The sequence below is a fragment of the Perognathus longimembris genome, chromosome 8, assembly GCF_023159225.1.
Source record: "Perognathus longimembris pacificus isolate PPM17 chromosome 8, ASM2315922v1, whole genome shotgun sequence".
In the NCBI taxonomy this organism is placed as follows: Eukaryota; Metazoa; Chordata; class Mammalia; order Rodentia; family Heteromyidae; genus Perognathus; species Perognathus longimembris.
Window position 1 is genome coordinate 63,358,298 of NC_063168.1, and position 23,419 is coordinate 63,381,716.

The window sequence follows — 23,419 nt, forward strand, 5'->3', positions numbered from 1 at the left end:
AAAAAATAAGCAGTATTAGAGATTTGAACTCAGACTCTTGAGGACTGGCGGCATGGCCGAAGTGGTGGTACACCAGCCTGTGAGCAAAAGCATCAGACCCTGAATCAAGTCCCAGAGACAAACCACCCAGGACCTTGTTTACACATACTGATTTAGCTAACCTTTTTTTGTTAACAATGTCATTTGTTTTATTAGAGAGGGTTCTGACCCTGCTTGTGTAAACATTACCGACAATAAATATTTTCTATTATATCCCTGCTTATTTCCTAGGGTAAAGGACAAAAGGACAAAGAAAGCTCTCCTTAGATCTCGCTCCCTCTTCCCAATAAAAAGACCTTTGCCATGTGGAAAGCTGGGAGCCAGGAAAAGCATCCTTAGACTGCAGACGGGGGATAAGGCTGGACATGTGCCCGAGCACGCTTCCCTTTTGTTATTCCTGAGCTTTAGTTAAAATCCTCATCCACAAGTTCCAGCCTGTCTTGTCTGTACTTTGGAGAAAAGGAACAGGTTTATGTCATGATTACTTTAGGCTAAAAGGGGAGTGCCTGTCAACTGTGGGGTAGAGGATGAGGGCAAATTTAAGAGAGATAGTTAGTAGCCTTGCTTCAGTGGTTTTGTGTAGGCCTCTAGTACTTCTGTGATAACCCTAAGATACAAATTAGATGCTGTAGGAGCCATCTCGGGTACGCTGAGAATTTTGGTGGCAGATGTTAGGAATAGGCATTTTATGAAGATTCCTTACAGATGCTTTGAGCATCATTGTGAACTACACAGATTTATATAGTTGGATCCCAGAGGACTCCTGACCCATCCAAGGGGTCTATGACGTCAAAACATTAAAAAGATATCCTAAGTATTATGTACTCTTTTCCCCATTCTCTCATAAATGTATTGTGGTGTCTTCCATTGCAATAGTGAGCTTAGAAACAGATATGAGATTCCATGTATCTTCCTTATGTCAGACCAGTAATAATGTTTGCTAAAAAGAAATAGTGATGTCGCTTTTTTTTTGTTTTGGAAGCCATATTATTATCCTTTTAAGAGATAGGGTCCTGTTATGTCTGCCAGGTTAGCTTTGAACTCTTGGGCTCAAGTGATCTGACCTTAGCTTCTCCTGTAGCTAAGAAGACAGGCACACTTCAACCAAGCCTACTTTGGAAATTATTTTTAGGTGAGTATTTGAAAACTTGTAATTGCTACTATGAGCCACTAAATTCTTGGCATATGACTTGTACATTTCACTTTTAATTTGATTCAACAGGCCATTTGCAAAATTTCCTAAAATTAATTTTTAAGCAAGGGGCTTTAATGTGACTGAAATAGTTTAGGTTAAAAGTCTAAGCTACAAAGGATACTTTCCCTCATGGCATCCTATAGTAATAACCCTTCCAGGTGCACACAGGTTGACTCTCACATAGGCAGCAGAAAATTTACACTTTAGGTGATATACTTAAAATACTCATAAATTAGTAGTGTGACCATCCAAGTATTAGACTCTAAGTAAACAAAGTGAATACAGGAACAATCCAAATACTAGCTAAAATAAATCTATAATTTTTTGGAAAAAAATACATACCAAGGGAACAAGAACTGAGGATATATTTTTTTCTTTTTGCCAGTCCTGGGGCTTGAACTCAGGGCCTGAGCACTGTCCTTGGCTTCTTTTTGCTCAAGGCTAGCACTCTGCCACTTGAGCCACAGCATCAGTTCTGGCTTTTTCTGTGTATGTGGTGCTGAGGAATCAAACCCAGGGCTTCATGCATGCGAGGCAAGCACTCTACTGCTAGGCCACATTCCTAGTCCCATGAACTGGAGATATACCAACATTATACTAAAATATACAATTTTATTCCTAAGTGAAAATAAATCTTAAGATACTATTCTCAAATTAAAACTTGATTTTGTCTTGCTAGCACAGAGTAAAAACTGAGACCAATTTAAGGTTTAGATATAGCTAGCTATGTTGTGAAAAGAGGCCCTCCTAGCCTTTTGATTATATCCAAGTTATAAAATAATTACACTGATGCTTTTAACCTGCCCTGTGTAATATTTTAACATATTGCTATTTAATAATTTGGAGACAGTTAATATTTTTGATAATTTACATGACCTTAAGCACTGTACATGACATAGCTATCTAATAAATCATATGGTGATTAATTAGTGTTTGAAAATAATTGTACTTTTATTTGAGTAAGCATTCTGGGAAAAAAGTGTGTTGAATACAGTTTCCTGCTATGTTTCCTGATTATTTAAAATTTTTCTCATCAAGAGAGTTAAATAGCACTCAACCCAAAAGTCCAATGAATCAAACTTCTCCTTTCTCCCACTTTTACATGCTCACTTCCAACCATCATTTCCCTGCAAAATTTCTACTTAGTCTCTCAAAAATCAATGCTATGAAAGTTTTCTGAAAGGCTCAGCCGTTTCTTTTAGTCTCTGAATGATTACAGTATTCTGTAAAGCTGCTTCTCCCAGGGTGAGTGTCTCATCTAGCAATCTGAGGAAAGGAAGCGCTGTTGCCAGGGAAAAGGGAGGGCTTCTTTGAGGTGCTTGGTACTTTTCAATGAAGTCTTTGATGTGGCTTACCCTGTTAAACAACACAAAGTATTAACATAGAATAAACAAATTACCCCATAATAAGTCTGATCATTTGGGGTCTCTCTCTGTCTCTTTGTCCTCCTTTCCTCCCTCCTTCTGTCTCATTTCTTCCTCTCCACTCTCCTTTTTTCCCCACAGCTCTGGGAAGTGGAACTCAGTGTCTGGCAGAGCACGGGAACACACATTTATGTTGTTGTTTGTTTTGAAACACGGTCTTGCTTTGAAGCTTAGGCTGGTTTTGAATTCTTTTTTTGTTGTGGTTTTGGTCCTAGGGTTAGAACTCAGGGCCTGGGCGCTGTCTTTGAGCTCTTTCGCTCAAGGGTAGCACTGATTTTGAGTCACAGCTCCACTTCTGGCTTTTGAGTGGTTAATTAGAGGTAAGAGTCTCACAGGGACTCTTCTGCCCTGATTGGCTTTGAACCATGATCCTCAGATCTCAGTTTCCTGGAGTAGCTAGGATTACAGGTGTGAGGCACTGGTGCCTGGCTCTGGCCTTGAATTCTTTTTCTTTCTTTTCTTTTTTGCCAGTCCTGGGGCTTGGACTCAGGGCCTGAGCACTGTCCCTGGCTTCATCCCGCTCAAGGCTAGCACTCTGCCACCTGAGCCACAGCGCCCCTTCTGGCCGTTTTCCATATATGTGGTGCTGGGGAATCGAACCGAGAGCTTCATGTGTAGGAGGCAAGCACTCTTGCCACTAGGCCATATTCCCAGCCCTCTTTCTTTTCTTTTGCCAGTCCTGGGGCTTGAACTCAGGGTGTAGGCACTGTCTCTTTTGCTCAAGGCTAGCAGTCTACCACTTGAGCCACAGTACCACTTCTGGCTTTTTCTGTTTATGTGGTACTAAGGATTCGAACCCAGGGTTTCATGCATGCTAGGCAAACATTCTACCACTAAGCCACATTCCTAGCCTGGCCTTGAATTCTTTTTATTTTATTTTTTTTGCCAGTTCTGGGGCTTGGACTCAGGGCCTGAGCACTGTCCCTGGCTTCTTTTTGCTCAAGGCTAGCACTCTGTCACTCGAGCCACAGCACCATTTCTGGCTTGTTCTGTATATGTGGTGTTGCTGAGGAATTGAACCCAGGGCTTCATGTTTGAGGCAAGCACTTTCCCACTAGGCCATATTCCCAGCCCCCCAAAATAATTTTTTAAAGTTACATTCCCAGTTAAACAGGAAAATGAATCAAATTACTAGAAAGAAGACCCACGCTAGGCGTTGGTGGCTCATACCTGTAATCCTAGCTATTCAGGAGGCTAAGATCTGAGAATTGCAGTTCAAAGCCAGCCAGGACAGGAAATCCATGAGAATCTCATTTCCAATAAACTACCCAAAGAAAAGCCAGAAGTAGAGCTGTGGCACAAGTGGTAGAGTGTAGCCTTGAACAAAAAGAAAAGCTCAGGGACAGCTCCTAGGCCCTGAGTTCACGCTCCAGGATAGACACATACATCAAAAATCTGTAGACCAGGTTAAAAATACTTCATTAAGGTCCAAGAATTGTTCTGACAGTGAGAAAACTAATTATTAAAATACTTCATTAGTTCTTTTTTTAAAAGTGAAAGATGGAATGATATTCTCTAAGAAAGCATTATACTCATTACCTCACTATGGAATTGTAATCTTGTATTGGAATTGTAATTTTGTATAACTTCTTAATAAGAATTTAAAAAATCCATTTCTCAGGGACATAAACAGACAAAAAATGCTTCACAATTGCCTAAAGTTAAAATAAATGAATTTTACACTTGGAAAAAATCAGATAAATATAGAAATGGATGACTTACCTATGAGAAATATTAAATTTCTGGACAATTCTTTTCCCATTGGCTAACCAGATCTGTACCTTAGTAATGGGTTCCAAGTTGTTCAGTGAAACAGCACATAAAGTATTTTTACTTTCAACTTCAATAATCTTTGCTTTTGAAACAATTTTTGGTGTAGCACTAAGAAAAATTCAGACAACAAAGTCATATTTTTTTGTTCATTACTATAAAAAATTTTACAGTAAGGATTATTTTAGGAGGAATTTTCTGTCATAAATATTTCCACATTAGTTATGCCCACAATCTATAGCAGTCCTATAAATCTAATGAAACTATACATCTCCAATTATTTTATAAACTTATAGGATGATGCCCAGGATAGATTTATTTATTTATTTATTTATTTATTTTTGGCCAGTCTTGGACCATGAACTCAGGGCCTGAGCACTGTCCCTGGCTTCTTTTTTGCTCAAGGCTAGCACTCTGCCACTTGAGCCACAGCGCCACTTCTGGCCATTTTCTGTATATGTGGTGCTGAGGAATCGAACCCAGGGCCTCATGTATACGAGGCAAGCACTCTTGCCACTAGGCCATATTCCCAGCCCCCAGGATAGATTTAAAAAGAAATGACAAGTTTCCTTTAGAGGATAGTCCTTGGACTATAAAGGGGAAAAAGTAAACAAAAGATTCTGAGGGCTGGGAATATGGCCAAATGGCAAGAGTGCTTGCCTCGTATACATGAAGCCCTGAGTTCAATTCCTCAGCACCACATATATAAAAAAGGCCAGAAGTGGTGCTGTGTTCAAGTGTCAGTGCTAGCCTTGAATAAAAAGAAGCCAGGGACAGTGATCAGGCCCTGAGTCCAAGCCCCAGGACTGGCCAAAAGAAAAAAAAAAAGATTTTGAAAGTGTTTAGATATTTTTATATGTAAGGATGAATATATATATGTACCTTATTGATTGTGGTAGTTAAACTATGAGCATTCACAAAAAGCAAAGTGATTCCGCTTATAACCTGATATTCAACAATATGAAAATAATGAAAGGTTTTGGTTATTTTTGGCCAGTCCTTGAACTTGGCCTTGAACTCAGGGCCTGAGCACTGTCCCTGGCTTCTTTTTGCTCAATGCTAGTTAGTATTCTACCACTTGAGCCAGAGCACCACTTCTGGCTTTTTCTGTCTATGTGGTGCTGGGGAATCGAACCCAGGGCTTCATGTGTAAGAGGCAAGTACTCTTGCCACTAGGCCACATTCCCAGCCCCAAGGTTTTGGTTATTAACTTTTGTCAGAATCCTTTTCTTTTTTCTTTTTGTACCAATACTGGGGCTTGAACTCAGAGCCTTGTGCTCGCCCTTGGATGTGTGCATGTGTGTGTGGGCGCTGGTTCTGGGGCTTCAACCCAAGGCCTGGGTGCTGTCCTTACTTTTTTTTTTTCCCTTCTATCAAGTCTAGGGATTTACAACTTGAGCCACAGCTCTACTTCTGCCTTTTTCACTAGTTTTTATTGGAGATAAGAGTCTCAGGCCTGGGGCTGGGAATGTGCCTTAGTGGTACAGTGCTTGCCTAGCATGCATAAAGCCCTGGGTTCAATTCCTCAGCAACACATAAGTGGCACTCTGGCTCACATGGTGGAGTGCCAGCCTTGACAAAAAGAAGCCAGGGAGAGTGCTCAAGCCCTGAGTTCAATCCCCAGGACTGGCAAAAAAAAAAAAAGGAGTATCAGGCCTTTCCTGTCCAGCATGACTTAGAACAATGATCCTCAGATCTTAGCCTCTTAAGTAGCTAGGATTACAGGCATGAGCCACCAGTACTTTCTCTGGGCTTTTTTTTTTTTTTTTAAACTCAAGGTCATTGTTCTACCACTTGAGCCACAGCTCTACTTCTAGTTTTTCACTGGTTAATTGAGGATAAAGAATCTCATGGGCTTTTCTTCCCTGCTGGCTTCAAACCACAATTCTCAGCCTCCCAAGTAGCTAGAATTATAGGCATGAGTCACTGGTGCCCCATGTTATTTTCATTTTTTTTTTTTTTTGTATCCAAGGCAGGCACTCTTGCCACTAGGCTATATCCCCAGCCCTATTTTCATTTTTATTATCTCAAAATTCAGGTGCATGCAGAACATATTGTTTCAGATACTGGAAACAATAAAAATAGAACTCTTTTGTTTTGGTGATGCTGAGGAAAAAAACAGTACTTGGTATTCAAAATTTAACCCATGCACTCTGATACTCTTACCCCTCAACAGGAACTTTTCTTCTCTATGATTAGTGTTGACAACTCTTTCCTTTTTTTTTTGCCGGTCCTGGATCTTGAACTAGGTCCTGAGCACTATCCCTGCCTTCATTTTGCTCAAGGCTAGCACCCTACCTCCTCTTGAGCCACAGCGCCACTTCTGGCCATTTTCTATATATGTGGTGCTGAGGAATCGAACCCAGGGCTTCATGTATGCAAGGCGAGCACTTTACCACTAGGCCATATTCCCAGCACTAGTGTTGACAACTCTTAATAATTGCTAGCATCAAATGACTTATAAATCCTTGTAAAAATGAATACTAAAATCATCTCATTTCTAGGCTGGCTCAGTAATATGAGTGGTTGCTGAGCAAATGCAAGACCTTGTTTTTTTATCACTAGCACACGCAAAATGCCATAAAAACAACAACAAAAAAACACCTTTCTAATGAAAGGAGAATTAGTCAAATCTCTTGTCTGCAGAACAGATAATGCACATACTCACCTTCCTAGTCTATGACCCTGTCCTGAGAAGGGCTGGAACACAGGCTTTGTCAATATACATACTTCAGTTTTTTTGTCTTCAACTTTCACATCCACCTCCTCTTTATCAAAAATTCCCTGTAATTCTGCAGGTAATTCCCTTGGGAGGGAAAGAAATGAAAGAAAAGATAAAATGAAATAGAGTTGCATAATAGGTAGAAATGTAAAGTAGAGGCATGGGATGTATAATATTCTCTACAATGAAATAAATAAATGTATTGAAATTAACAGTCAAGTAATATGAGTACCTGGAACACAGGATACAGATAAGTAGTTAGGATTCAAGTGTGAGCGTAACATATATATAATTTTTGTTCAGGTTCTGAAGCTTGAACTCAGGGCATCATATTCTTGCTTGTCTTTTTCTCTCAATCTGGCACTCTACCACTTGAGCTACACTTCCACTTCCAGCTTTTTATTAATTAGATATAAAAGTCTCAAGATCTGTCTGCTTAGGATGGTTCAAAACCTTGATCTCACACCTCAGTCTCCTGAGTAGCTAGGATTACAGACATGAGTCACTGGGCCTGGCTCAACCTAGGGTTGGCAATGTGGCTTAGCCACAAGGCTGAGATCTGAGGATTGCAGTTTGAATCTAATCAGGCAGTAAAGTCTGTGAAATTCCTATCTCCAATTAACCAGTAAAAAGCTGGAAGTGGAGCTGTGGTTAAAGTTGTATGGGCTGGGAATGTGGCTTACCAGTAGAGTGCTTGCCTACCATGAATGAAGCCCTGGGCTCGATTCCTCAGCACCACATAAACAGAAAAACCCAGAAGTGGTGCTGTGGCTCGTGGTAGAGTGTTAGCCTTGAGCAAAAAGAAGACAGGGACAGTGCTCAGGCCCTGCGTTCAAGCAAGGATTGGCAAAACACACATACACAGACACACACACACACAGACACACACATACAGACACACATAAATACACACACCAGAACAAATATATATATATAAGTTATTATTGCAATAAAAAATATCATGCAATATGTTCAAACGTTTCAGGATAAATTTAAAACAATCTTAAAATAAGCATATGCATATTATTTAAACTGAAGAATTGAAAATTTAATAAAAATGAAAAAAAATTGAATATAGAAATATGAATGAAATTCAACACAAATGTTGGTAATAAAATTCATCTTAGAAATGTGAATTTACAAGCCAAGCATTGGGTTTGAGGCCTGTAATTCTGGTACTCAGCAAGTTGAACAGGAAGATCATGAGTTTAAAACCAGCTTGGACTACATAGGAAAACTATCCCAAAAGACAGACACACATACATTGTGCGTGCACGTGCGTATGTGTCTGTTCGCCACGGCAAAGGATTCTTCTACATGAAACATGTCTAAAATATCATGGACCTATACAAAAGACTGCTTTTCCTGTACCTATTCAAAAAGACCACTTACCCCTTCTTGATGGAGTTCAGGAATTGTTGACTTGCACCATCAGAGTAAGTTCTAAAGTCATCGTTGACAGTGAACCCGTTTTTCCACAATTTTATATTTATATCTACCTGGAAAGCAGTAAACAATTTTTTTAATATGTAGATATATTTAAAAATACTGGCTGGGACTCTGATTAGTGCTAGAGTGCTTGCTTAGCATGCATGAAGCCCTGGGTTCGATTCCTCAGTACCATATAAACAGAAAAACCTAGATGTGCGCTGTGGCTCAAGAAGTAGAGCTCTAGCCTGAGCACAAAGGGGCTCAGGGACAGAGCCTAGCTGCTGAACAGCTTCCCGAGTATCAAGGATTATAGGCTTGAGCCACTGGTATATAGCAAGTTTAAGATTTTAAAGAAGTATTTATTTGTCCTACAAGTGCAAGCAAAGAATACAAATCTTTGTAGTTCAGCTTGTTGTCACAGCCTGATTTCTGCAACATATATAAAATGACAACATAACTAATACAGTGAAATGGTGAATATTGTCTTTTTTTTTTTTTTTTGCCAGTCCAGGGGCTTGGACTGTCCCTGGCTTCTTTTTACTCAAGGCTAGCACTCTGCCACTTGAGCCACAGCGCCACTTCTGGCCGTTTTCTGTATATGTGGTGCTGGGGAATTGAACCCGGGGCTTCATGTATATGGGGCAAGTACCAGGCCATATTCCCAGCCCCAAATATTGTCTTTACTATTATGAAACCAGTGCTGACCAAAGGGAGAGAAATATTGGAAGAAAAAAGTAATAGATTTTTACCTGTTTCTTCTGTTCAGTGGGAGACAAGGATTTGGCACCAATCTTCTGAGCTTCCTCAAAAAGGCTGTCAACTAAGTGTTCACAATTCATTTGCTGGTTATCACTAAGAGGCTGATTGTCAGATCCTGTGTCACAAACCCTAAACAAAAAAAGCAAAAATAAGCACTTCTGACTGCAAGCTCTCTAAAACCGTACATAAATATTTCTAACTAAAACAGGTAACTTCAATACTTCATCTACCTATTATATTTATTAATAGATATATAATACAGACAAAAAACAAGCACACATGTTGAATGTGTAACTACTTAATTTTAAAAAAGGAAAATAGGGGCTGGAAATATGGCCTAGTGGCAAGAGCGCTTGCCTCCTACACATGAAGCTCTCGATTCGATTCCCCAGCACCACATATATGGAAAACAGCCAGAAAGGGCACTGTGGCTCAGGTGGCAGAGTGCTAGCCTTGAACGGGAAGAAGCCAGGGACAGTGCTCAGGCCCTGAGTCCAAGGCCCAGAACTGGCCAAAAATACATAAATAAATAAATAAAAAAGGAAAATAAACAAAAAATAAGCCAGGGAGTGGTGGCAACTGTAATCAGGAGACTGAGATCCAGAGGATCATAGTTCAAGGCTAGTCTTGCAGAAAAGTCTGCAAGATTCCATGTGCAATCAGAGGATCATAGTTCAAGGCTAGTCTTGCAGAAAAGTCTGCAAGATTCCATGTGCAATCAACTAGCAAAATAAAATGCTGGACTGAACTCATGGATTAAGTGGCAGGGCTTTAGCCTTAAGTTCAAGACCCAGTAGCAGAAGTACCACTATCAAGCAACAGCAGGAAATAAGTTTTAGAGGTAAACTATTCTCCATAAGATTAATGGACTTGGGCTGGGGATATGGCCTAGTGGCAAGAGTGCTTGCCTCCTATACATGAGGCCCTGGGTTCAATTCCCGAGCACCACATATACAGAAAATGGCCAGAAGTGGCGCTGTGGCTCAAGTGGCAGAGTCCTAGCCTTGAGCAAAAAGAAGCCAGAGGGCTAGGGATATAGCCTAGTGGCAAGAGTGCCTGCCTCGGATACACGAGGCCCTAGGTTCGATTCCCCAGCACCACATATACAGAAAACGGCCAGAAGTGGCGCTGTGGCTCAAGTGGCGGAGTGCTAGCCTTGAGCAGGAAGAAGCCAGGGACGGTGCTCAGGCCCTGAGTCCAAGGCCCAGGACTGGCCAAAAAAAAAAAAAAAAAAAAGAAGCCAGAGACAGTGCTTAGGCACTGAGTCCAAGGCCCAGGACTGGCCAAAAAATTAAAAAAAAAAAAAGATGAATGGACTTAAGAGACTTCTACAGAATAGTCTGTCCAATACCAGTGGAATTTATTTATCATTCATTGGTACTGAGGCCTGAACCCAAAGCTTGCAGGAAAAGTACATTCCCCACCAGAGCCAAGTATGTGTCCAAGCTCTTCCTTTGTACATGGTTTTTGAGATGGGGAAATCATTAGCTTTGCCTAGGCTAGCCCTGAAGTTATGTTTCTTCTGCCTCTGGCAGGTGTAAGCCACCATACCTGGCAGAATACACATTCTCCCCAGTAGTCCATGGAATTTCCTCTTAAAATAGATCACATTTTAGGCCATAAAGCATGACTTAGAAAATACAAGGAGTTCAAATAAGTATTTTATTTCACCAGATAAAAATGCCAAAATAGGGCTGGGAATATGGCCTAGTGGCAAGAGTGCTTGCCTCCTACACATGGAGCTCTCGGTTCGATTCCCCAGAACCACATATATGGAAAACGGCCAGAAGGGGTGCTGTGGTTCAGGTGGCAGAGTGCTAGCCTTGAGCAAAAAAGAAGCCAGGGAAGGTGCTCAGGCCCTGAGTCCAAGGCCCAGGACTGGTAAAAAAAAAAAAACCCAAAAAACCAAAATAAACTACAGAAACTGTTTCTACACATATTGCTGTGCACTGGTGTCTCATGCCTGTAACCCTAGCTACTCAGGAGGCTGAGATCTGAGGATCGTGGTTCAAAGCAAGCCCAAGTAGGAAAATTCATCAGACTCTTATCTCCAATTAACTACCAGAAAACCAGAAGCGGAGCGGTAGCTCAAAGTGGCGGAGTGCTAGCCTTGATCAAAAAAGAGCTAAGAGGGAGTGGGGATGGGGAAGTGGGAGAAAACGAGGGAGGGGGTAACACTGTTCAAAAAGAAATGTACTGGCTAGTAATGTGGATTAGTGGTAGAGTGCCTCCCCAGCATGCAGCCCTGGGTTTGATTCAGTACCACATAAACAGAAAAAGCTGGAAGTGGAACTGTGGCTCAAGTGGTAGAGTGCTAGCCTTGAGCTGAAGAGCTAGAGACAGCTCCCGGGCCCAGAGTTCAAGCCCCATAAATGACCCAAAAAAACCATCAGGTTTTCTTCCCTTTTCTATAACTCCTCTTCATTTATACTTTCTTTCTATGTACCTCTTATTCATACTCTGACTCCTAATCTCCCATTCGTAATTCTTCTTCACTATCTACACTCTTAGCTGGTAAATGCACTGCCCCCAAACATTTGCTTGATTCTTTGTTTTGTAGGGCTACTTCCCACATTCCTGAGTGGAGAAGAGGTCTGCATAGTGTCTTGAACACTGAAATTGATTTAGCACTGAGCCACATTGTATTGTTTGTTTGGTTTTTTGCCAGTCCTGGGGCTTGATTGAACTCAGGGCCTGAGTACTGTCCCTGGCTTCTTTTTGCTCAAGGCTAGTACTCTACCACTTGAGCCACAGCACCACTTCTGGCTTTTTCTGTCTATGTGGTGCTGAGGAATTGAACCCAGGGCTTCATGTATAGGAGGCAAGCACTCTACCACTAGGCCATATTCCCAGCCCCCCCCCATCATTGTATTCTATAAGAAATAATCAACTAAATGGTCACAAGAGATTAAAGTTTCTACCAAAACTTGGTCCAGATGTGTAAATCCTAGTGAAAAAAAATCACTATATTTGTAAATAAACAAGGCAACATATCTCCTTTAAAAGTAAAAATATGGCCTGGGAATGTGGCTTAGATGTAGAGTGCTTCCCTAGCAAGTATGAAGCCCTGGGTTTGAGTCCTCATTACCACATAAACAGAAAAAGCCAGAAATGGCGCTGTGGCTCAAGTGGTAGAGTGCTAGCCTTGAGCAGTAGAAGCTTGGGGACAGTGCCCAGGCCCTGAGGTTTAAGCCCCAGAACTGGCAAAAAGAGAGAGAAAAGAAATGGTGCCACGAATACTGGTAGTAACTAGATCCCTTACCTCTCACTCTATATCATTTTTTATAACATACATAATATATACACACATATATGTAAGTACATAAATATAAAGTGGATCAAAGAGCTGAAAATTTGAAACAGAAAAATAATTTCAAAATATAGACAACTGACTTTTGAACAGGAAGCCAACAGATCAGGAAATGATAATAAGCACTGACAAATGGGATTGTATCAAATTAAAAATCTAACAGGAAATTACTATATAGAATATATAAAGAACTCACACAATACTGAAAAATCAAGTAATACAATAAACAAATGGGAAAATGCAATCAATAAATGGGTCTGGTTTGAAGATGTAATATTGAATGCTTGGTGCCATGCTGGGAAATTTTGGAAACTTTAGGAGGTTAGAGAAAACAGGTCACTTTTGGGCAGCATTTGAAGGTTATAGTTATACTAGGTCCATAGTTACTTTCTCACTCTGCCATCTGCCAACCATGAGGTGAGCAGTCTCTTCCACATGGTTCTTTCATATATATATATTTATTTATTTATTGTCAAATTGAACCACATGGTTCTTATACTTTAATTTACCACAAGCCCTGAATTGAGCCAAGGACCATGGACTGCAATGTTGAAACTGTGAAGTAAATCTTTCCTTTTCAAGTTACTCTGGTATTCTGCCACAGTGACAGGAAAACCTAACACAGAGAACCATTACCAGAGAAACGGGGTTGATGTTGTGACTATCTGACAATATGGCTCTGAAGCCTTTGGGACTAGTCTGTAAGAGCAATTTGGAAGAGTTTGGAGAAGCAGTCTAGAGGCCAGGAATAAAACCTAGGCTGGAGCTGTAATAAAGCTTAAATGAGAGTTGTGACCAGAGTGCTGATAGTAATGACGGTGTTTTTAAGGTTTCAAGTGAAAATCAGAACTCTGTTTGTAGATGGAATGTAGTATATTCACATTACATTGTAGTAAAGATCTTGCCCATATTTAGGCTAGGTGCAATAGTTCACACCTGTAATCCTACCAACTTAGGGCCAACCAAGAAAAAAAGTTGGTGAGACCTCTCAACTCAAACAATAAAAACTCAGTATAGCAGAGTGTACCTGTCATCCCAACTATGCAAGAAGAATAAAAGGGCAGTTCCTCAGATCATCAATCTGAGAGCCTACTTAAAAAACGAGGGGCTAGGGGCTGGGGATATGGCCTAGTGGCAAGAGAGCCTGCCTCATATACATGAGGCCCTGGGTTCGATTCCCCAGCACCACATATACAGAAAATGGCCAGAAGTGGCGCTGTGGCTCAAGTGGCAGAGTGCTAGCCTTGAGCAAAAAGAAGCCAGGGACAGTGCTCAGGCCCTGAGTCCAAGTCCCAGGACTGGCCAAAAACAAAAACAAAAACAAAAAAGACGAGGGGCTGGGGATATGGCCTAGTGGCAAGAGTGCTGTCTCACATACATGAAGCCCTGGGTTCAATTCCCCAGCACCACATATACAGAAAACAGCCAGAGGTGGCACTGTGGCTCAAGTGGCAGAGAGCTAGCCTTGAGCAAAAAGAAGCCAGGGAAAGTACTCAGGCCCTGAATCCAGTCCCCAGGACTGGCAAAAAAAAAAAAAAAAAAAAAAAAAAAACGAGGGGCTGGGAATATGGCTTAGTGGCAAGAGTGCTTGCCTCGTATACATGAAGCCCTGGGTTCGATTCCCCAGCACCACATATATAGAAAATGGCCAGAAGTGGCGCTGTGGCTCAAGTAGTAGAATGCTAGCCTTGAGCAAAAAGAAGCCAGGGAGGGGCTGGGGATATAGCCTAGTGGCAAGAGTGCCTGCCTCGGATACACGAGGCCCTAGGTTCGATTCCCCAGCACCACATATACAGAAAAAAACCGGCCAGAAGCGGCACTGTGGCTCAAGTGGCAGAGTGGTAGCCTTGAGCGGGAAGAAGCCAGGGACAGTGCTCAGGCCCTGAGTCCCAGGACTGGCCAAAAAAAAAAAAAAAAAAAAAAAAAAAAAAAAAAAAAGCCTGGGAAAGTACTCAGGCCCTGAATCCAAGCCCCAGGACTGGCAAAGAAAAAAGAAAGAAAACAAAGAAGGCTGAGAGGATGGCCCAAGTAGTAAAACACCTGCTTAGCAAGTACAAGGCCCTAAGTTCAAATCACAGAACTGCCAGAAAAAAAATCATCTCTATTTTATCCATAACACAAGCACAAGACAACTTCTTTTTCTTTTTTTTTAATTCAAATTTTTATTATCAAACTGATGTACAGAGAGGTTACAGTTTCATACGTTAGGCATTGGATACATTTCTTCTTTGTTTGTTACTTTGTCCCTCATACCCCCAGCGACAAGACAACTTCTAACTCCAGTACCTCAAGAAAAAAAAAAAAAAAAACACCTGCACATACACAGTGTACACATGCACACAAATTAATTTTTTTTTTTTTTTTGGCCAGTCCTGGGCCTTGGACTCAGGGCCTGAGCACTGTCCCTGGCTTCTTCCTGCTCAAGGCTAGCACTCTGCCACTTGAGCCACAGCGCCGCTTCTGGCCGTTTTCTGTATATGTGGTGCTGGGGAATTGAACCTAGGGCCTCGTGTATCCGAGGCAGGCACTCTTGCCACTAGGCTATATCCCCAGCCCCGCAAATTAATTTTTAAAAATTATTTTTGCCAGTCTGGGGGCTTAAACTCAGGGCCTCAGCACTGTCCCCAGCTTCCTTTTCCTCAAGGTTAGCACTCTACCTCTTGAACCACAGCGCCACTTCTGGCTTTTTATGTATATGTGGTGCTGAGGAATTGAATCAAAGGGCCTCATGCATGGTCGGGTAAGCACTCTACCGCTAAACCACATTTCCAGCTCCTAAAAATTAAAATATTTTAAGGCCAATTCCATTTTATGATCATAGCAAGGTTAAAGTTAATTTACAAAGCCAAGAGCTCTCATATATAAACAATGAATAATTAATTGCAACTTTATTATTTCATCTATTCTATTCTGTCATCTTTTTTCTTACTTGTCAAGACCATTAAAAAAAAAATTTATTTGCCAGTCCAGGGGATTGAACTCAGGTCTGGGCACTGTCCCTGAGCTTCTTTTGTTCAAGGCTAGCACTACGCCACTTGAGCCACAGCACTACTTCTAGCCTTTTCTGTTTATGAGGTACTGACGAATTGAAGGGAAGCACTACCACTAAGCCATATTCCCAGCCCCTATACAATGTATTCTTGCCTGCGTTCTATTCATTTCCTGTTTTGTTTTTTTCTTCTATCCCTCTCCCTCTTGATCCCACTTTTTGAAAGTACCTATTTTATTATAGTATCATTTACCATAGCCAAGATATGGAACAACATAGACAGCCCCCAATGGATGAATCGATCAAGAAAATGTGGTACATATACACAAAGGAATTTTATTCACCCATCTGGAGAGGTTATATTAAGTGAAGTAAGCCAGACCCAGAGAAACACAGGTTGCAAGGTTTTCCTCATTAGTGGGAAATAGAATGTGCCTATGCATCTAGAAGTGAGCACACTGGGTGACACTGGTTATAAATGAATTAAGCTGAAGTATAACTGAATCTATGGAGGATGCAAATAACATAATTCTTTAGAAAGACTAATACTCTTATTCATTCTTTGAAAGCCAAATTATAAAGTTAAGTGGCTGAGTAAAGAATCTTAAAGTCTTAGCATTAAAGTATATAAAGTTGGGTGACAATGGTTCATGCCTGTAATCCTTACTACTTGGGAGGCTGAGATCTGATAATGATGGTTTGAAGCCAGCCCAGGCAGGAAAGTCTGTCAGACTCTAAAAAGCCAAAAGTGGATCTGTGGCTCAAGTGGTAGAGCATGAGCCTTGGGCAGAAAAAAGCTAAGGAACAGTACCCACACCCTGAGTTCAAGCTACCGTAGTGTCACACAAAAAGTACATAAACTACAGGTTAGGGACTTTATAGTAAGAATAACTGACATGAAATTTAACATGTTAAGATATTAAGTAACATGCTAGGAGTCAGTGGCTCAAGCCTGTAATCCTAGATACTCAGGAATCCAAGATCTGCGAATCATGATTTGTTAAAATAACAATACAATACCGTCAGTTGTAGGTACAATGTTATTCAGTGGCTCTCTAGAATCTAGTCATCTTGCATAATTGGAAGTTTATGTTCACTGATTAACAAAAACAATTCCATTTTTTCTTTATCCTTTGTGTCATTCTCTCCTGCAGTCACTTTGTAGCCAAGAGGCAGACAGGAGACCAGATCACCTGCAAGCTACCAACAACTCTAACAAGGACCCAACCTGGCTAACCCTGAGACCATGGTTTTGTTAGACCTTTACTATCCACTTTAATATGCTTGTGGCTAGGGTTATAATACTCCTTTGCATATTTTTTGCCCCTTTTCCTTCAGTTCTTTGTCTTTTTAAACCTATAGCGCATGTCTGTGTTGAAGATAAGCTGAAAATGAAGTACTGTCTTCCATGTCACATAATAAATTTTCTCTGCCCTTCATCAAGTGTCTCTCTCTCTCTCTCTCTCGTGTGTGTGTGTGTGTGTGTGTGTGTGTGTGTGTGTGTGTGTGTGTGTGTGTGTGTGTTAGTCCTGGGCTTGAACATAGGCTCTCATGCTCTCACTCAGCTTTTTTGCTCATAGCTGGCTCTCTACTACTTGTACCATGCTCCAACCTTTTGCTGGTGAATTGGAGATAGGAGTCTACAATCCTCAGGTCTCAGCTTCCTGAGCAGCTAGGATTACAAGTGTGAGCATCCGGTGCACAGCTCTCACCAAGTCTATTTGATGTACAGAGGAAGTGGACATACCTGACTCCTCCTGGAGTTTGGACCTGAGGTTTGAAACTCCAGTTTTCAATCTACTTAAGTAGCTCACAGGCCAGAGAGGCCTCTGTCTAAGGCAGAGTTTTGATGCAAGGCAGGTGTTGATGGTTCATGACTGTAATCCCAACTACTCAGGAAGATGAAATTTGGAGGACTACAGTTCCAGGGCAACCCAGGCAAAAAATTTACTAGACTCTGTCTTCCAAATAACCAGTAAACAGCAAGGATGGAAGTGTGGCTTAAGTGCACAGCCTAACAAATGCAAGTCCCTAGGTTCACACCCTGGTACTTCCAAAAAAAAAAAAAAAAAAGAAAGAAAAGGAAAAAGAAACTACTTCAAAATATGTTACCATGGCTGGGAATATGGCCTAGTGGCAAGAGTGCTTGTCTCATATACATGAAGCCCTGGGTTCAATTCCCCAGCACCACATATACAGAAAATGGCCAGAAGTGGCGCTGTGGCTCAAGTGGCAGAGTGCTAACCTTGAGCAAAAAGAAGCCAGGGACAGTGCTCAGGCCCTGAGTCCAAGGTCCAGGACTGGCAAAAAAAAAAGGCAAAATATGTTACCATTAGGCATTTATTAAGGCAGCCCAAGATAATGAAAACTTTGACATGCAATAACAATAGAAGGACAGGCTTTGGTGGCTCATGTCTATAATCTTAGCTACTCAGAAAAGAGATGTGAGGATTAAAGTTCAAAGCCAGCAACAGCAGACAAATATGAGAGATCATCTCCAATCAACCAACAAAAAGCCAGTAGAGGCATGGTTCAGATAATAGAGCACCAATTGTGAGTGTTGAGGTCCTGCGTTCAAGCCTACTAAAGAAATGAACAAGAACATTTAATTTGAAATATCTTACCATTCTTCTTTTATACTTTCAAGATTATCTACTTCTTTCATTCTATGTGTTTCTGTGAAAAAAAGAGAAAAGCTGAAGTTCTCATTTTAGCATTTACAAAGTATATTCCTTTGAATGTACTAATAAACTTTAAGCTAAAGCAAAACATATAGGTTAAAGCATAAAATAAAAAAGATCTTAGGAACAAATGACCAAAACCAAAGTTGTCCTTTTTGGGTACAAAAAAAAGTAATATTTATTTATTGCCAATCTGGGGGCTTGAACACAGGGCCTGGGGACTCTCCCTGAGCTGCTTCTGCTCAAGGCTAGCTAGCACTCTACCACTCTAGCCACAGTGCCACTTGAGGCCTTTTCTGTTATGAGGAATTGAACCCAGGGCTATATGCATTCTAGGCAAGCACTCTACCATTAAACCACATTCCCAGCCCCCAAAGTAATAACTGAAAAATAGTTGAGGGTCTGAGAATGTGGCTTGGTGGTAGAGTGCTTGCCTAGCATGCATGAAGCCATGGTTTCGACTCTTTGGCACCACATACACAGAAAAAGCCAGATTTGGCGTTGTGGCTCAAGTGGTAGAGTGTTAGCCTTGAGCAAAAAAGAAGGTAGAGACAGTGCTTAGACCCTGAGTTCAAGCCCCAGGACTAGCAAAAAAAAAAAAAAAACGTTTAAAATATTTGAAGAAAAAAAATTTCACGGTAGCTTCTATACCTAGCTCCCACATTTCTGGTTAAAGTGTTCATTACTATATCTTAAAAAGTGTTGAGTATTTTCCTTTTGAAAACATGTATTTTATACACTTAAAATATTCTTAATATTGAAAGCAAAAGTGAAATATATGAAACTTTTGACTATCTACTTGGCGGCAAAATCATATAGAAATAAATAATATTCAATAGCTTTAAAATGCAGTAATTTGGTTCGCAGCGATCCTGGATGCAGATCCAGAGGGTCAAGGTTCAAAGCCAGTTTGAGAAAGTCTGAGAGACTATATCCTCAAAATAACCAACAAAAAGCCAGGCTGGAGTTGTGGCTCAAGTGGTAGAGCACCACTTAATAAGCTAGATCACTGTGTTGAGTTCAAACTCTGATACTGGAAAAAAGAAACAAAAAACCAAGTAAAAGTTCTGTAATACAAAGTTTAATCTGGAAGTGTTAGCATTAACTCATGCTGTAAATTCTCTTTAAAAAGATATGAGGATGGAGACTCCTCTTTTGACCTCTCCTAATAGTTTCTGCTACTTTCTTTCACAGCTACCCTTTCACTTTCAAATAAATATACTGCTCACTTAAAATATTAGTATGCATATATGGGAATTTCAAAATGAAACCTCCTTATACAAATAAATATTTGGTTGGAGGAAAAAAGGCCTTTTAAATGAATAAAAGCTCTCCACTGAAAAGACCCTATACTAATAAGCAACCCAATTAACAACAGACCTCTCTAATAACCAGACTTATGGTCTCCAAATACCTTTATCACTAAAAGGAGCCAACTTTTACCTGAGAAATGGTTCATCCCAGATCTGTGATAGAAAATGCATACTTTGCACTGTGTATATTCTGACATCTTGGATTTGTGTCAAAGGAGTTGGAAGTCAATATGAAATGTCTACTAGTGGCCAAAGATATGACCAAAAAATTGTATAAATTAAAATTTATCAATTGAGTTCATAGTTGGGCATGGTGGTGCTAAACTAATATTGGTGCTTTTAAGGATATTTTCTAAATTTCTAGAAAATATTGTTAATATGCTCAAGGACCAAAGTGACAGTGACAATAATAATCTAAATGAGAAAAGTCACATAGGAAAGGTGTATTTAGCGAGATAGCAAGGTCACTGCCATCTTTTGACACCAAGACATTCTCATCAGGGCTCCCTAACAGAAATAGTATCCTTCCTTGGAAATCCTATCTCAGAGGCAAGATTGGGTTGCATAGCATGATTTTGTCTCAAAAATCCAAGACAGATTAAAGTTGCTCCCCAATAATTCAACCCCAAATACTTTCATCTCCATTCTGGAATCCACTTAATCAGTTTCTATACAAGTAGCCAATGTGTCCTGTTGGAAAAAACAAATCTGACTGTTGAAACTTTTTGCTGAAAATCCTTCAGTGACTTTCCATTGCTCTTACAACATTACATAGTTCCTTTGAGTAATATCACAGGGGAGTTCATATAGTTCTCTATATTTGAGCGGCTTAATCCTTTCTCTATGAAAGTTTAAAAAAAAAGGAAAAAACTGGCTATTTTAGCTATGTTAATGAGCCCCCACCCCCAAAAAAAGAGCAGGCAAGGTGGCTTATGTCTGTAATCTTAACAGTTCAAGAGGCTGAGATCTGAAGATTGTTGGCTGGAAGCCAGCTCAGGCAGAAAAGTCAGACTCTTATCTCCATATTAATCATCAAAAAAGCTGGAAGTAGAGCTGTGGCTCAAGTGGCAGGGCGCTAGCACTGAACAAAAGGAGCCCAGTGACAGAGCTCAGGCCCTAATTTTAAGCCCTAGGACTGGTCAATAAAATAAAATAGTATATATGTATTTATATAATAAAAATCAAAAACCAAAAATGGAAGCAGAAAAAAAGCTGGTCTCAAATCTCTGGCACTGCTTTGAAAACTGACATCTGTCTGTGACCTACTTTAACACACACTCCTCTTTTGCTTTCCATATTCAAATGTTGTGACCTTTAAGTTCCTAAAATGGACATCTTCCTAATCTCTGTGGAATCTGTTTCCTCTGGTTGCACCTTTCTCTCCTATATGAGTCAATCTACAGCTATCTGATTGCTATTTACCAGTGAAATGTCAGTTCAAAGATTATTTTCCTGGGAAAATCTTACCTAATATCCTCAGCTGGGAAGATGTCCTTTGTTACATTCTCTCAAATTCTTTACATTTCTCCTTTTAGCTTCTATCTCAGTCCATTGCTATTTGTGTGTCAAATGCTATCCATAAACCTATAAATGTCATCATCAGATTCTTGACACTTCTTAGTACATAATATATTTTAAAAACTACAATACTGTGTACTCACTAGACACTATGTTGAAAATAAATTATACAACTTGTGGGTGGGGACAGTAAGGAAAAAATAGGAGAAAGAGAGAAGGGAGAGAAGGGGTGTCATGGTCCAAAAAGAAATTTACTCTTTACCTGGCTTATGTAATGGTAACCTCTCTGTACATCACTTTTTTTTTTTTTTTTTTTACAGTCCTGGGGCTTGAACTCAGGGCCTGAGCACTGTCCCTGATTTTTTTTTTTGCTCAAGGCTAGCACTCTACCAATTGAGCCACAGTGCCACTTTCTGCCTTTTCTGTTGATGTGGTGCTGAGGAATTGAACCTACTGCTTCATGCATGCTAGGCAAGCACTCTACTGCTATGCCCTGCCCTGCACGTCACTTTTATAATAATTAAAATCCAAAATACTGTACCAAATACTTAAGGTGTTAAAGTAATTAATACTAAGCGTTAGGTAGGTAATGTATTCATGTAATATACTTAGGAGAGTGCCTGGCTAAGTTTAAGCGTACAATAGGTTGTGACAGCTGTTAACAATTATTATTGTGTACCCTTCTTCAGGTACACAATTCGTACTATTTTATTTATATTGATGGCAGTTCTGGGGTTTGAACTTAGTGCCAAGCATTTGCTAGGCAGGCTGAGGCTCTAGGATGGAGCCACACCCCCAGCGTTTTAATCGATTATTTTTTTTACTCTACCACTAACCTCAGCATTACACAAGGACGCTCAACAGTCATTGGATTTCGTTGCTTTTGAAATACAGCTTTCGGCGTATTTAAAGACACACCAACTTTTAAAGAGCTTCTCCCACTAAAGCCAAGCCACGCTTGCTTACCGTTCCGTGTTCTTCCCTCCACTAACATCACTATGGACCAACAGTTCCCCTATCTTCTTAATCGTCCCAAATTACGTACAAAGCACTAGTAGGCACCACTCTAGCGTTCATCACTGCTTACATACAGGTAAGTAAACTCATTACCGCGCGTGGAAGGGAAACAGGGCGGGGACGCGCACTCACACACGAGAAAATAAAATGGGATAGAGAGGAAAACAGAGAACCTCGGATCTTCAAAATACCGAAGTGAAAGGGTGAAGAAGTCTACTTGGCCACGTCCAGACAGATCCTGTTACGTCCGGACCGCGCTCGTCTGCGGAGACGGAGACGTCTCCCGTGCACTGAACTGGAAGTTTCTAGGTGCCCCTCGGAGAGGGAGCCGAGTGAAGGGCTTCCGCCGGGAGGCCGAGCCAAGCCGCCCGCGGAGCCGGGCGCCCGAGGTCCGCGCCCACCGGCGCCGGGCAGCAGCCTCGCCCCCGCCTCCGCTCGCCAGCACCCTTCCCCGGCTGCAGATCAGCGTTCCGAGAACCCCCCGGGCTCGGGCTCACCATCACCCATTCGCGCTGCGGACACCGATGCCCAGCCCGCCCCAGAACGCGGCCAGGGGGGACGGACGCCCGGTCCCCCTCACCCGGCTCCGGGCGACGCGGCTTCCAGGACACTCACCCCTCCCGGGCGCGGCCTCGCCGCCGGGTGCTCAGTTAGCTCAGTGCTCCTCGGCACGGTCGTGACTGTCGGGCAAGCGCGCTGAAGCGCCACCCGGGACACTCCTCTCGGGTTCGATTCCCTCGCGGTCTCCTCCCGGGACGAGGAGGAGCGCGCGCCGGAGGCTCCGCGCGCCGTCCCAGGAGCGCGCGCGCCGGGGGCGGGGCTGGGACGAGAGCGCGCCCAGAAGGCCGCGCGCCGCGGTGGTGGGGGGCGGGGCGGGGCGTACCGGAAGCGCGCCCAGACGGAAGCGCGCCGGAGGCGGGGCTTGACTGGACTGGACTCCGGCCTCAGCGCTGCCTCTACGAATGGCGGCTGTGTCGTTCTTGCTGCCGCCGCCGCCGCCAGTTACCTCGTCTCCCGACTCGGAAAATGCGGGCAGCTAGGTGTGAGCACACCTGAGAGCGCAGCGTCTGCTCACTTACCTCTGGGCCTCTTCAGCCCCTGACTGAACCCGTGGCGAGATTTCCCTGCATTGTGACCATGTTGAACTTTACCTGAGCCCCGTCATCCGGAGAGGGACGGTTGAGGGAGTCCCCCACCCCCACCCCCCGACCCCTGGGCGGCCCCGAACGGGCTTAACTCCAGGACCACCCT

At 41.9% G+C, this 23,419-nt stretch overlaps 1 protein-coding gene across 7 annotated transcripts; it reads right to left on the minus strand.

Annotated features, from left to right (window-relative positions):
- Positions 1-1,740: 1,740 nt before the first annotated feature.
- Ubxn2a (UBX domain protein 2A) lies at positions 1,741-23,387 on the minus strand. Of its 7 annotated transcripts, none has more exons than XM_048353354.1 (7): positions 23,248-23,319; positions 18,267-18,315; positions 9,331-9,459; positions 8,543-8,649; positions 7,097-7,234; positions 4,381-4,539; positions 1,743-2,590 (listed from the first exon to the last, which is right to left on the minus strand). In XM_048353354.1, the coding sequence occupies exons 3-7, from the start codon at positions 9,418-9,420 to the stop codon at positions 2,398-2,400; spliced, it is 687 nt and encodes a 228-aa protein (XP_048209311.1). In that variant the 5' UTR covers positions 9,421-9,459; positions 18,267-18,315; positions 23,248-23,319; the 3' UTR covers positions 1,743-2,397. The 7 variants fall into 7 exon arrangements, with proteins under 7 accessions (XP_048209310.1, XP_048209311.1, XP_048209307.1 ...); XM_048353350.1 differs by lacking the exon at positions 23,248-23,319 and adding an exon at positions 23,379-23,387 and having other exon boundaries at positions 1,744-2,590; positions 9,331-9,469; positions 18,264-18,315; XM_048353352.1 differs by having other exon boundaries at positions 1,744-2,590; positions 9,331-9,469; positions 18,264-18,315; positions 23,248-23,335.
- Positions 23,388-23,419: the final 32 nt, after the last annotated feature.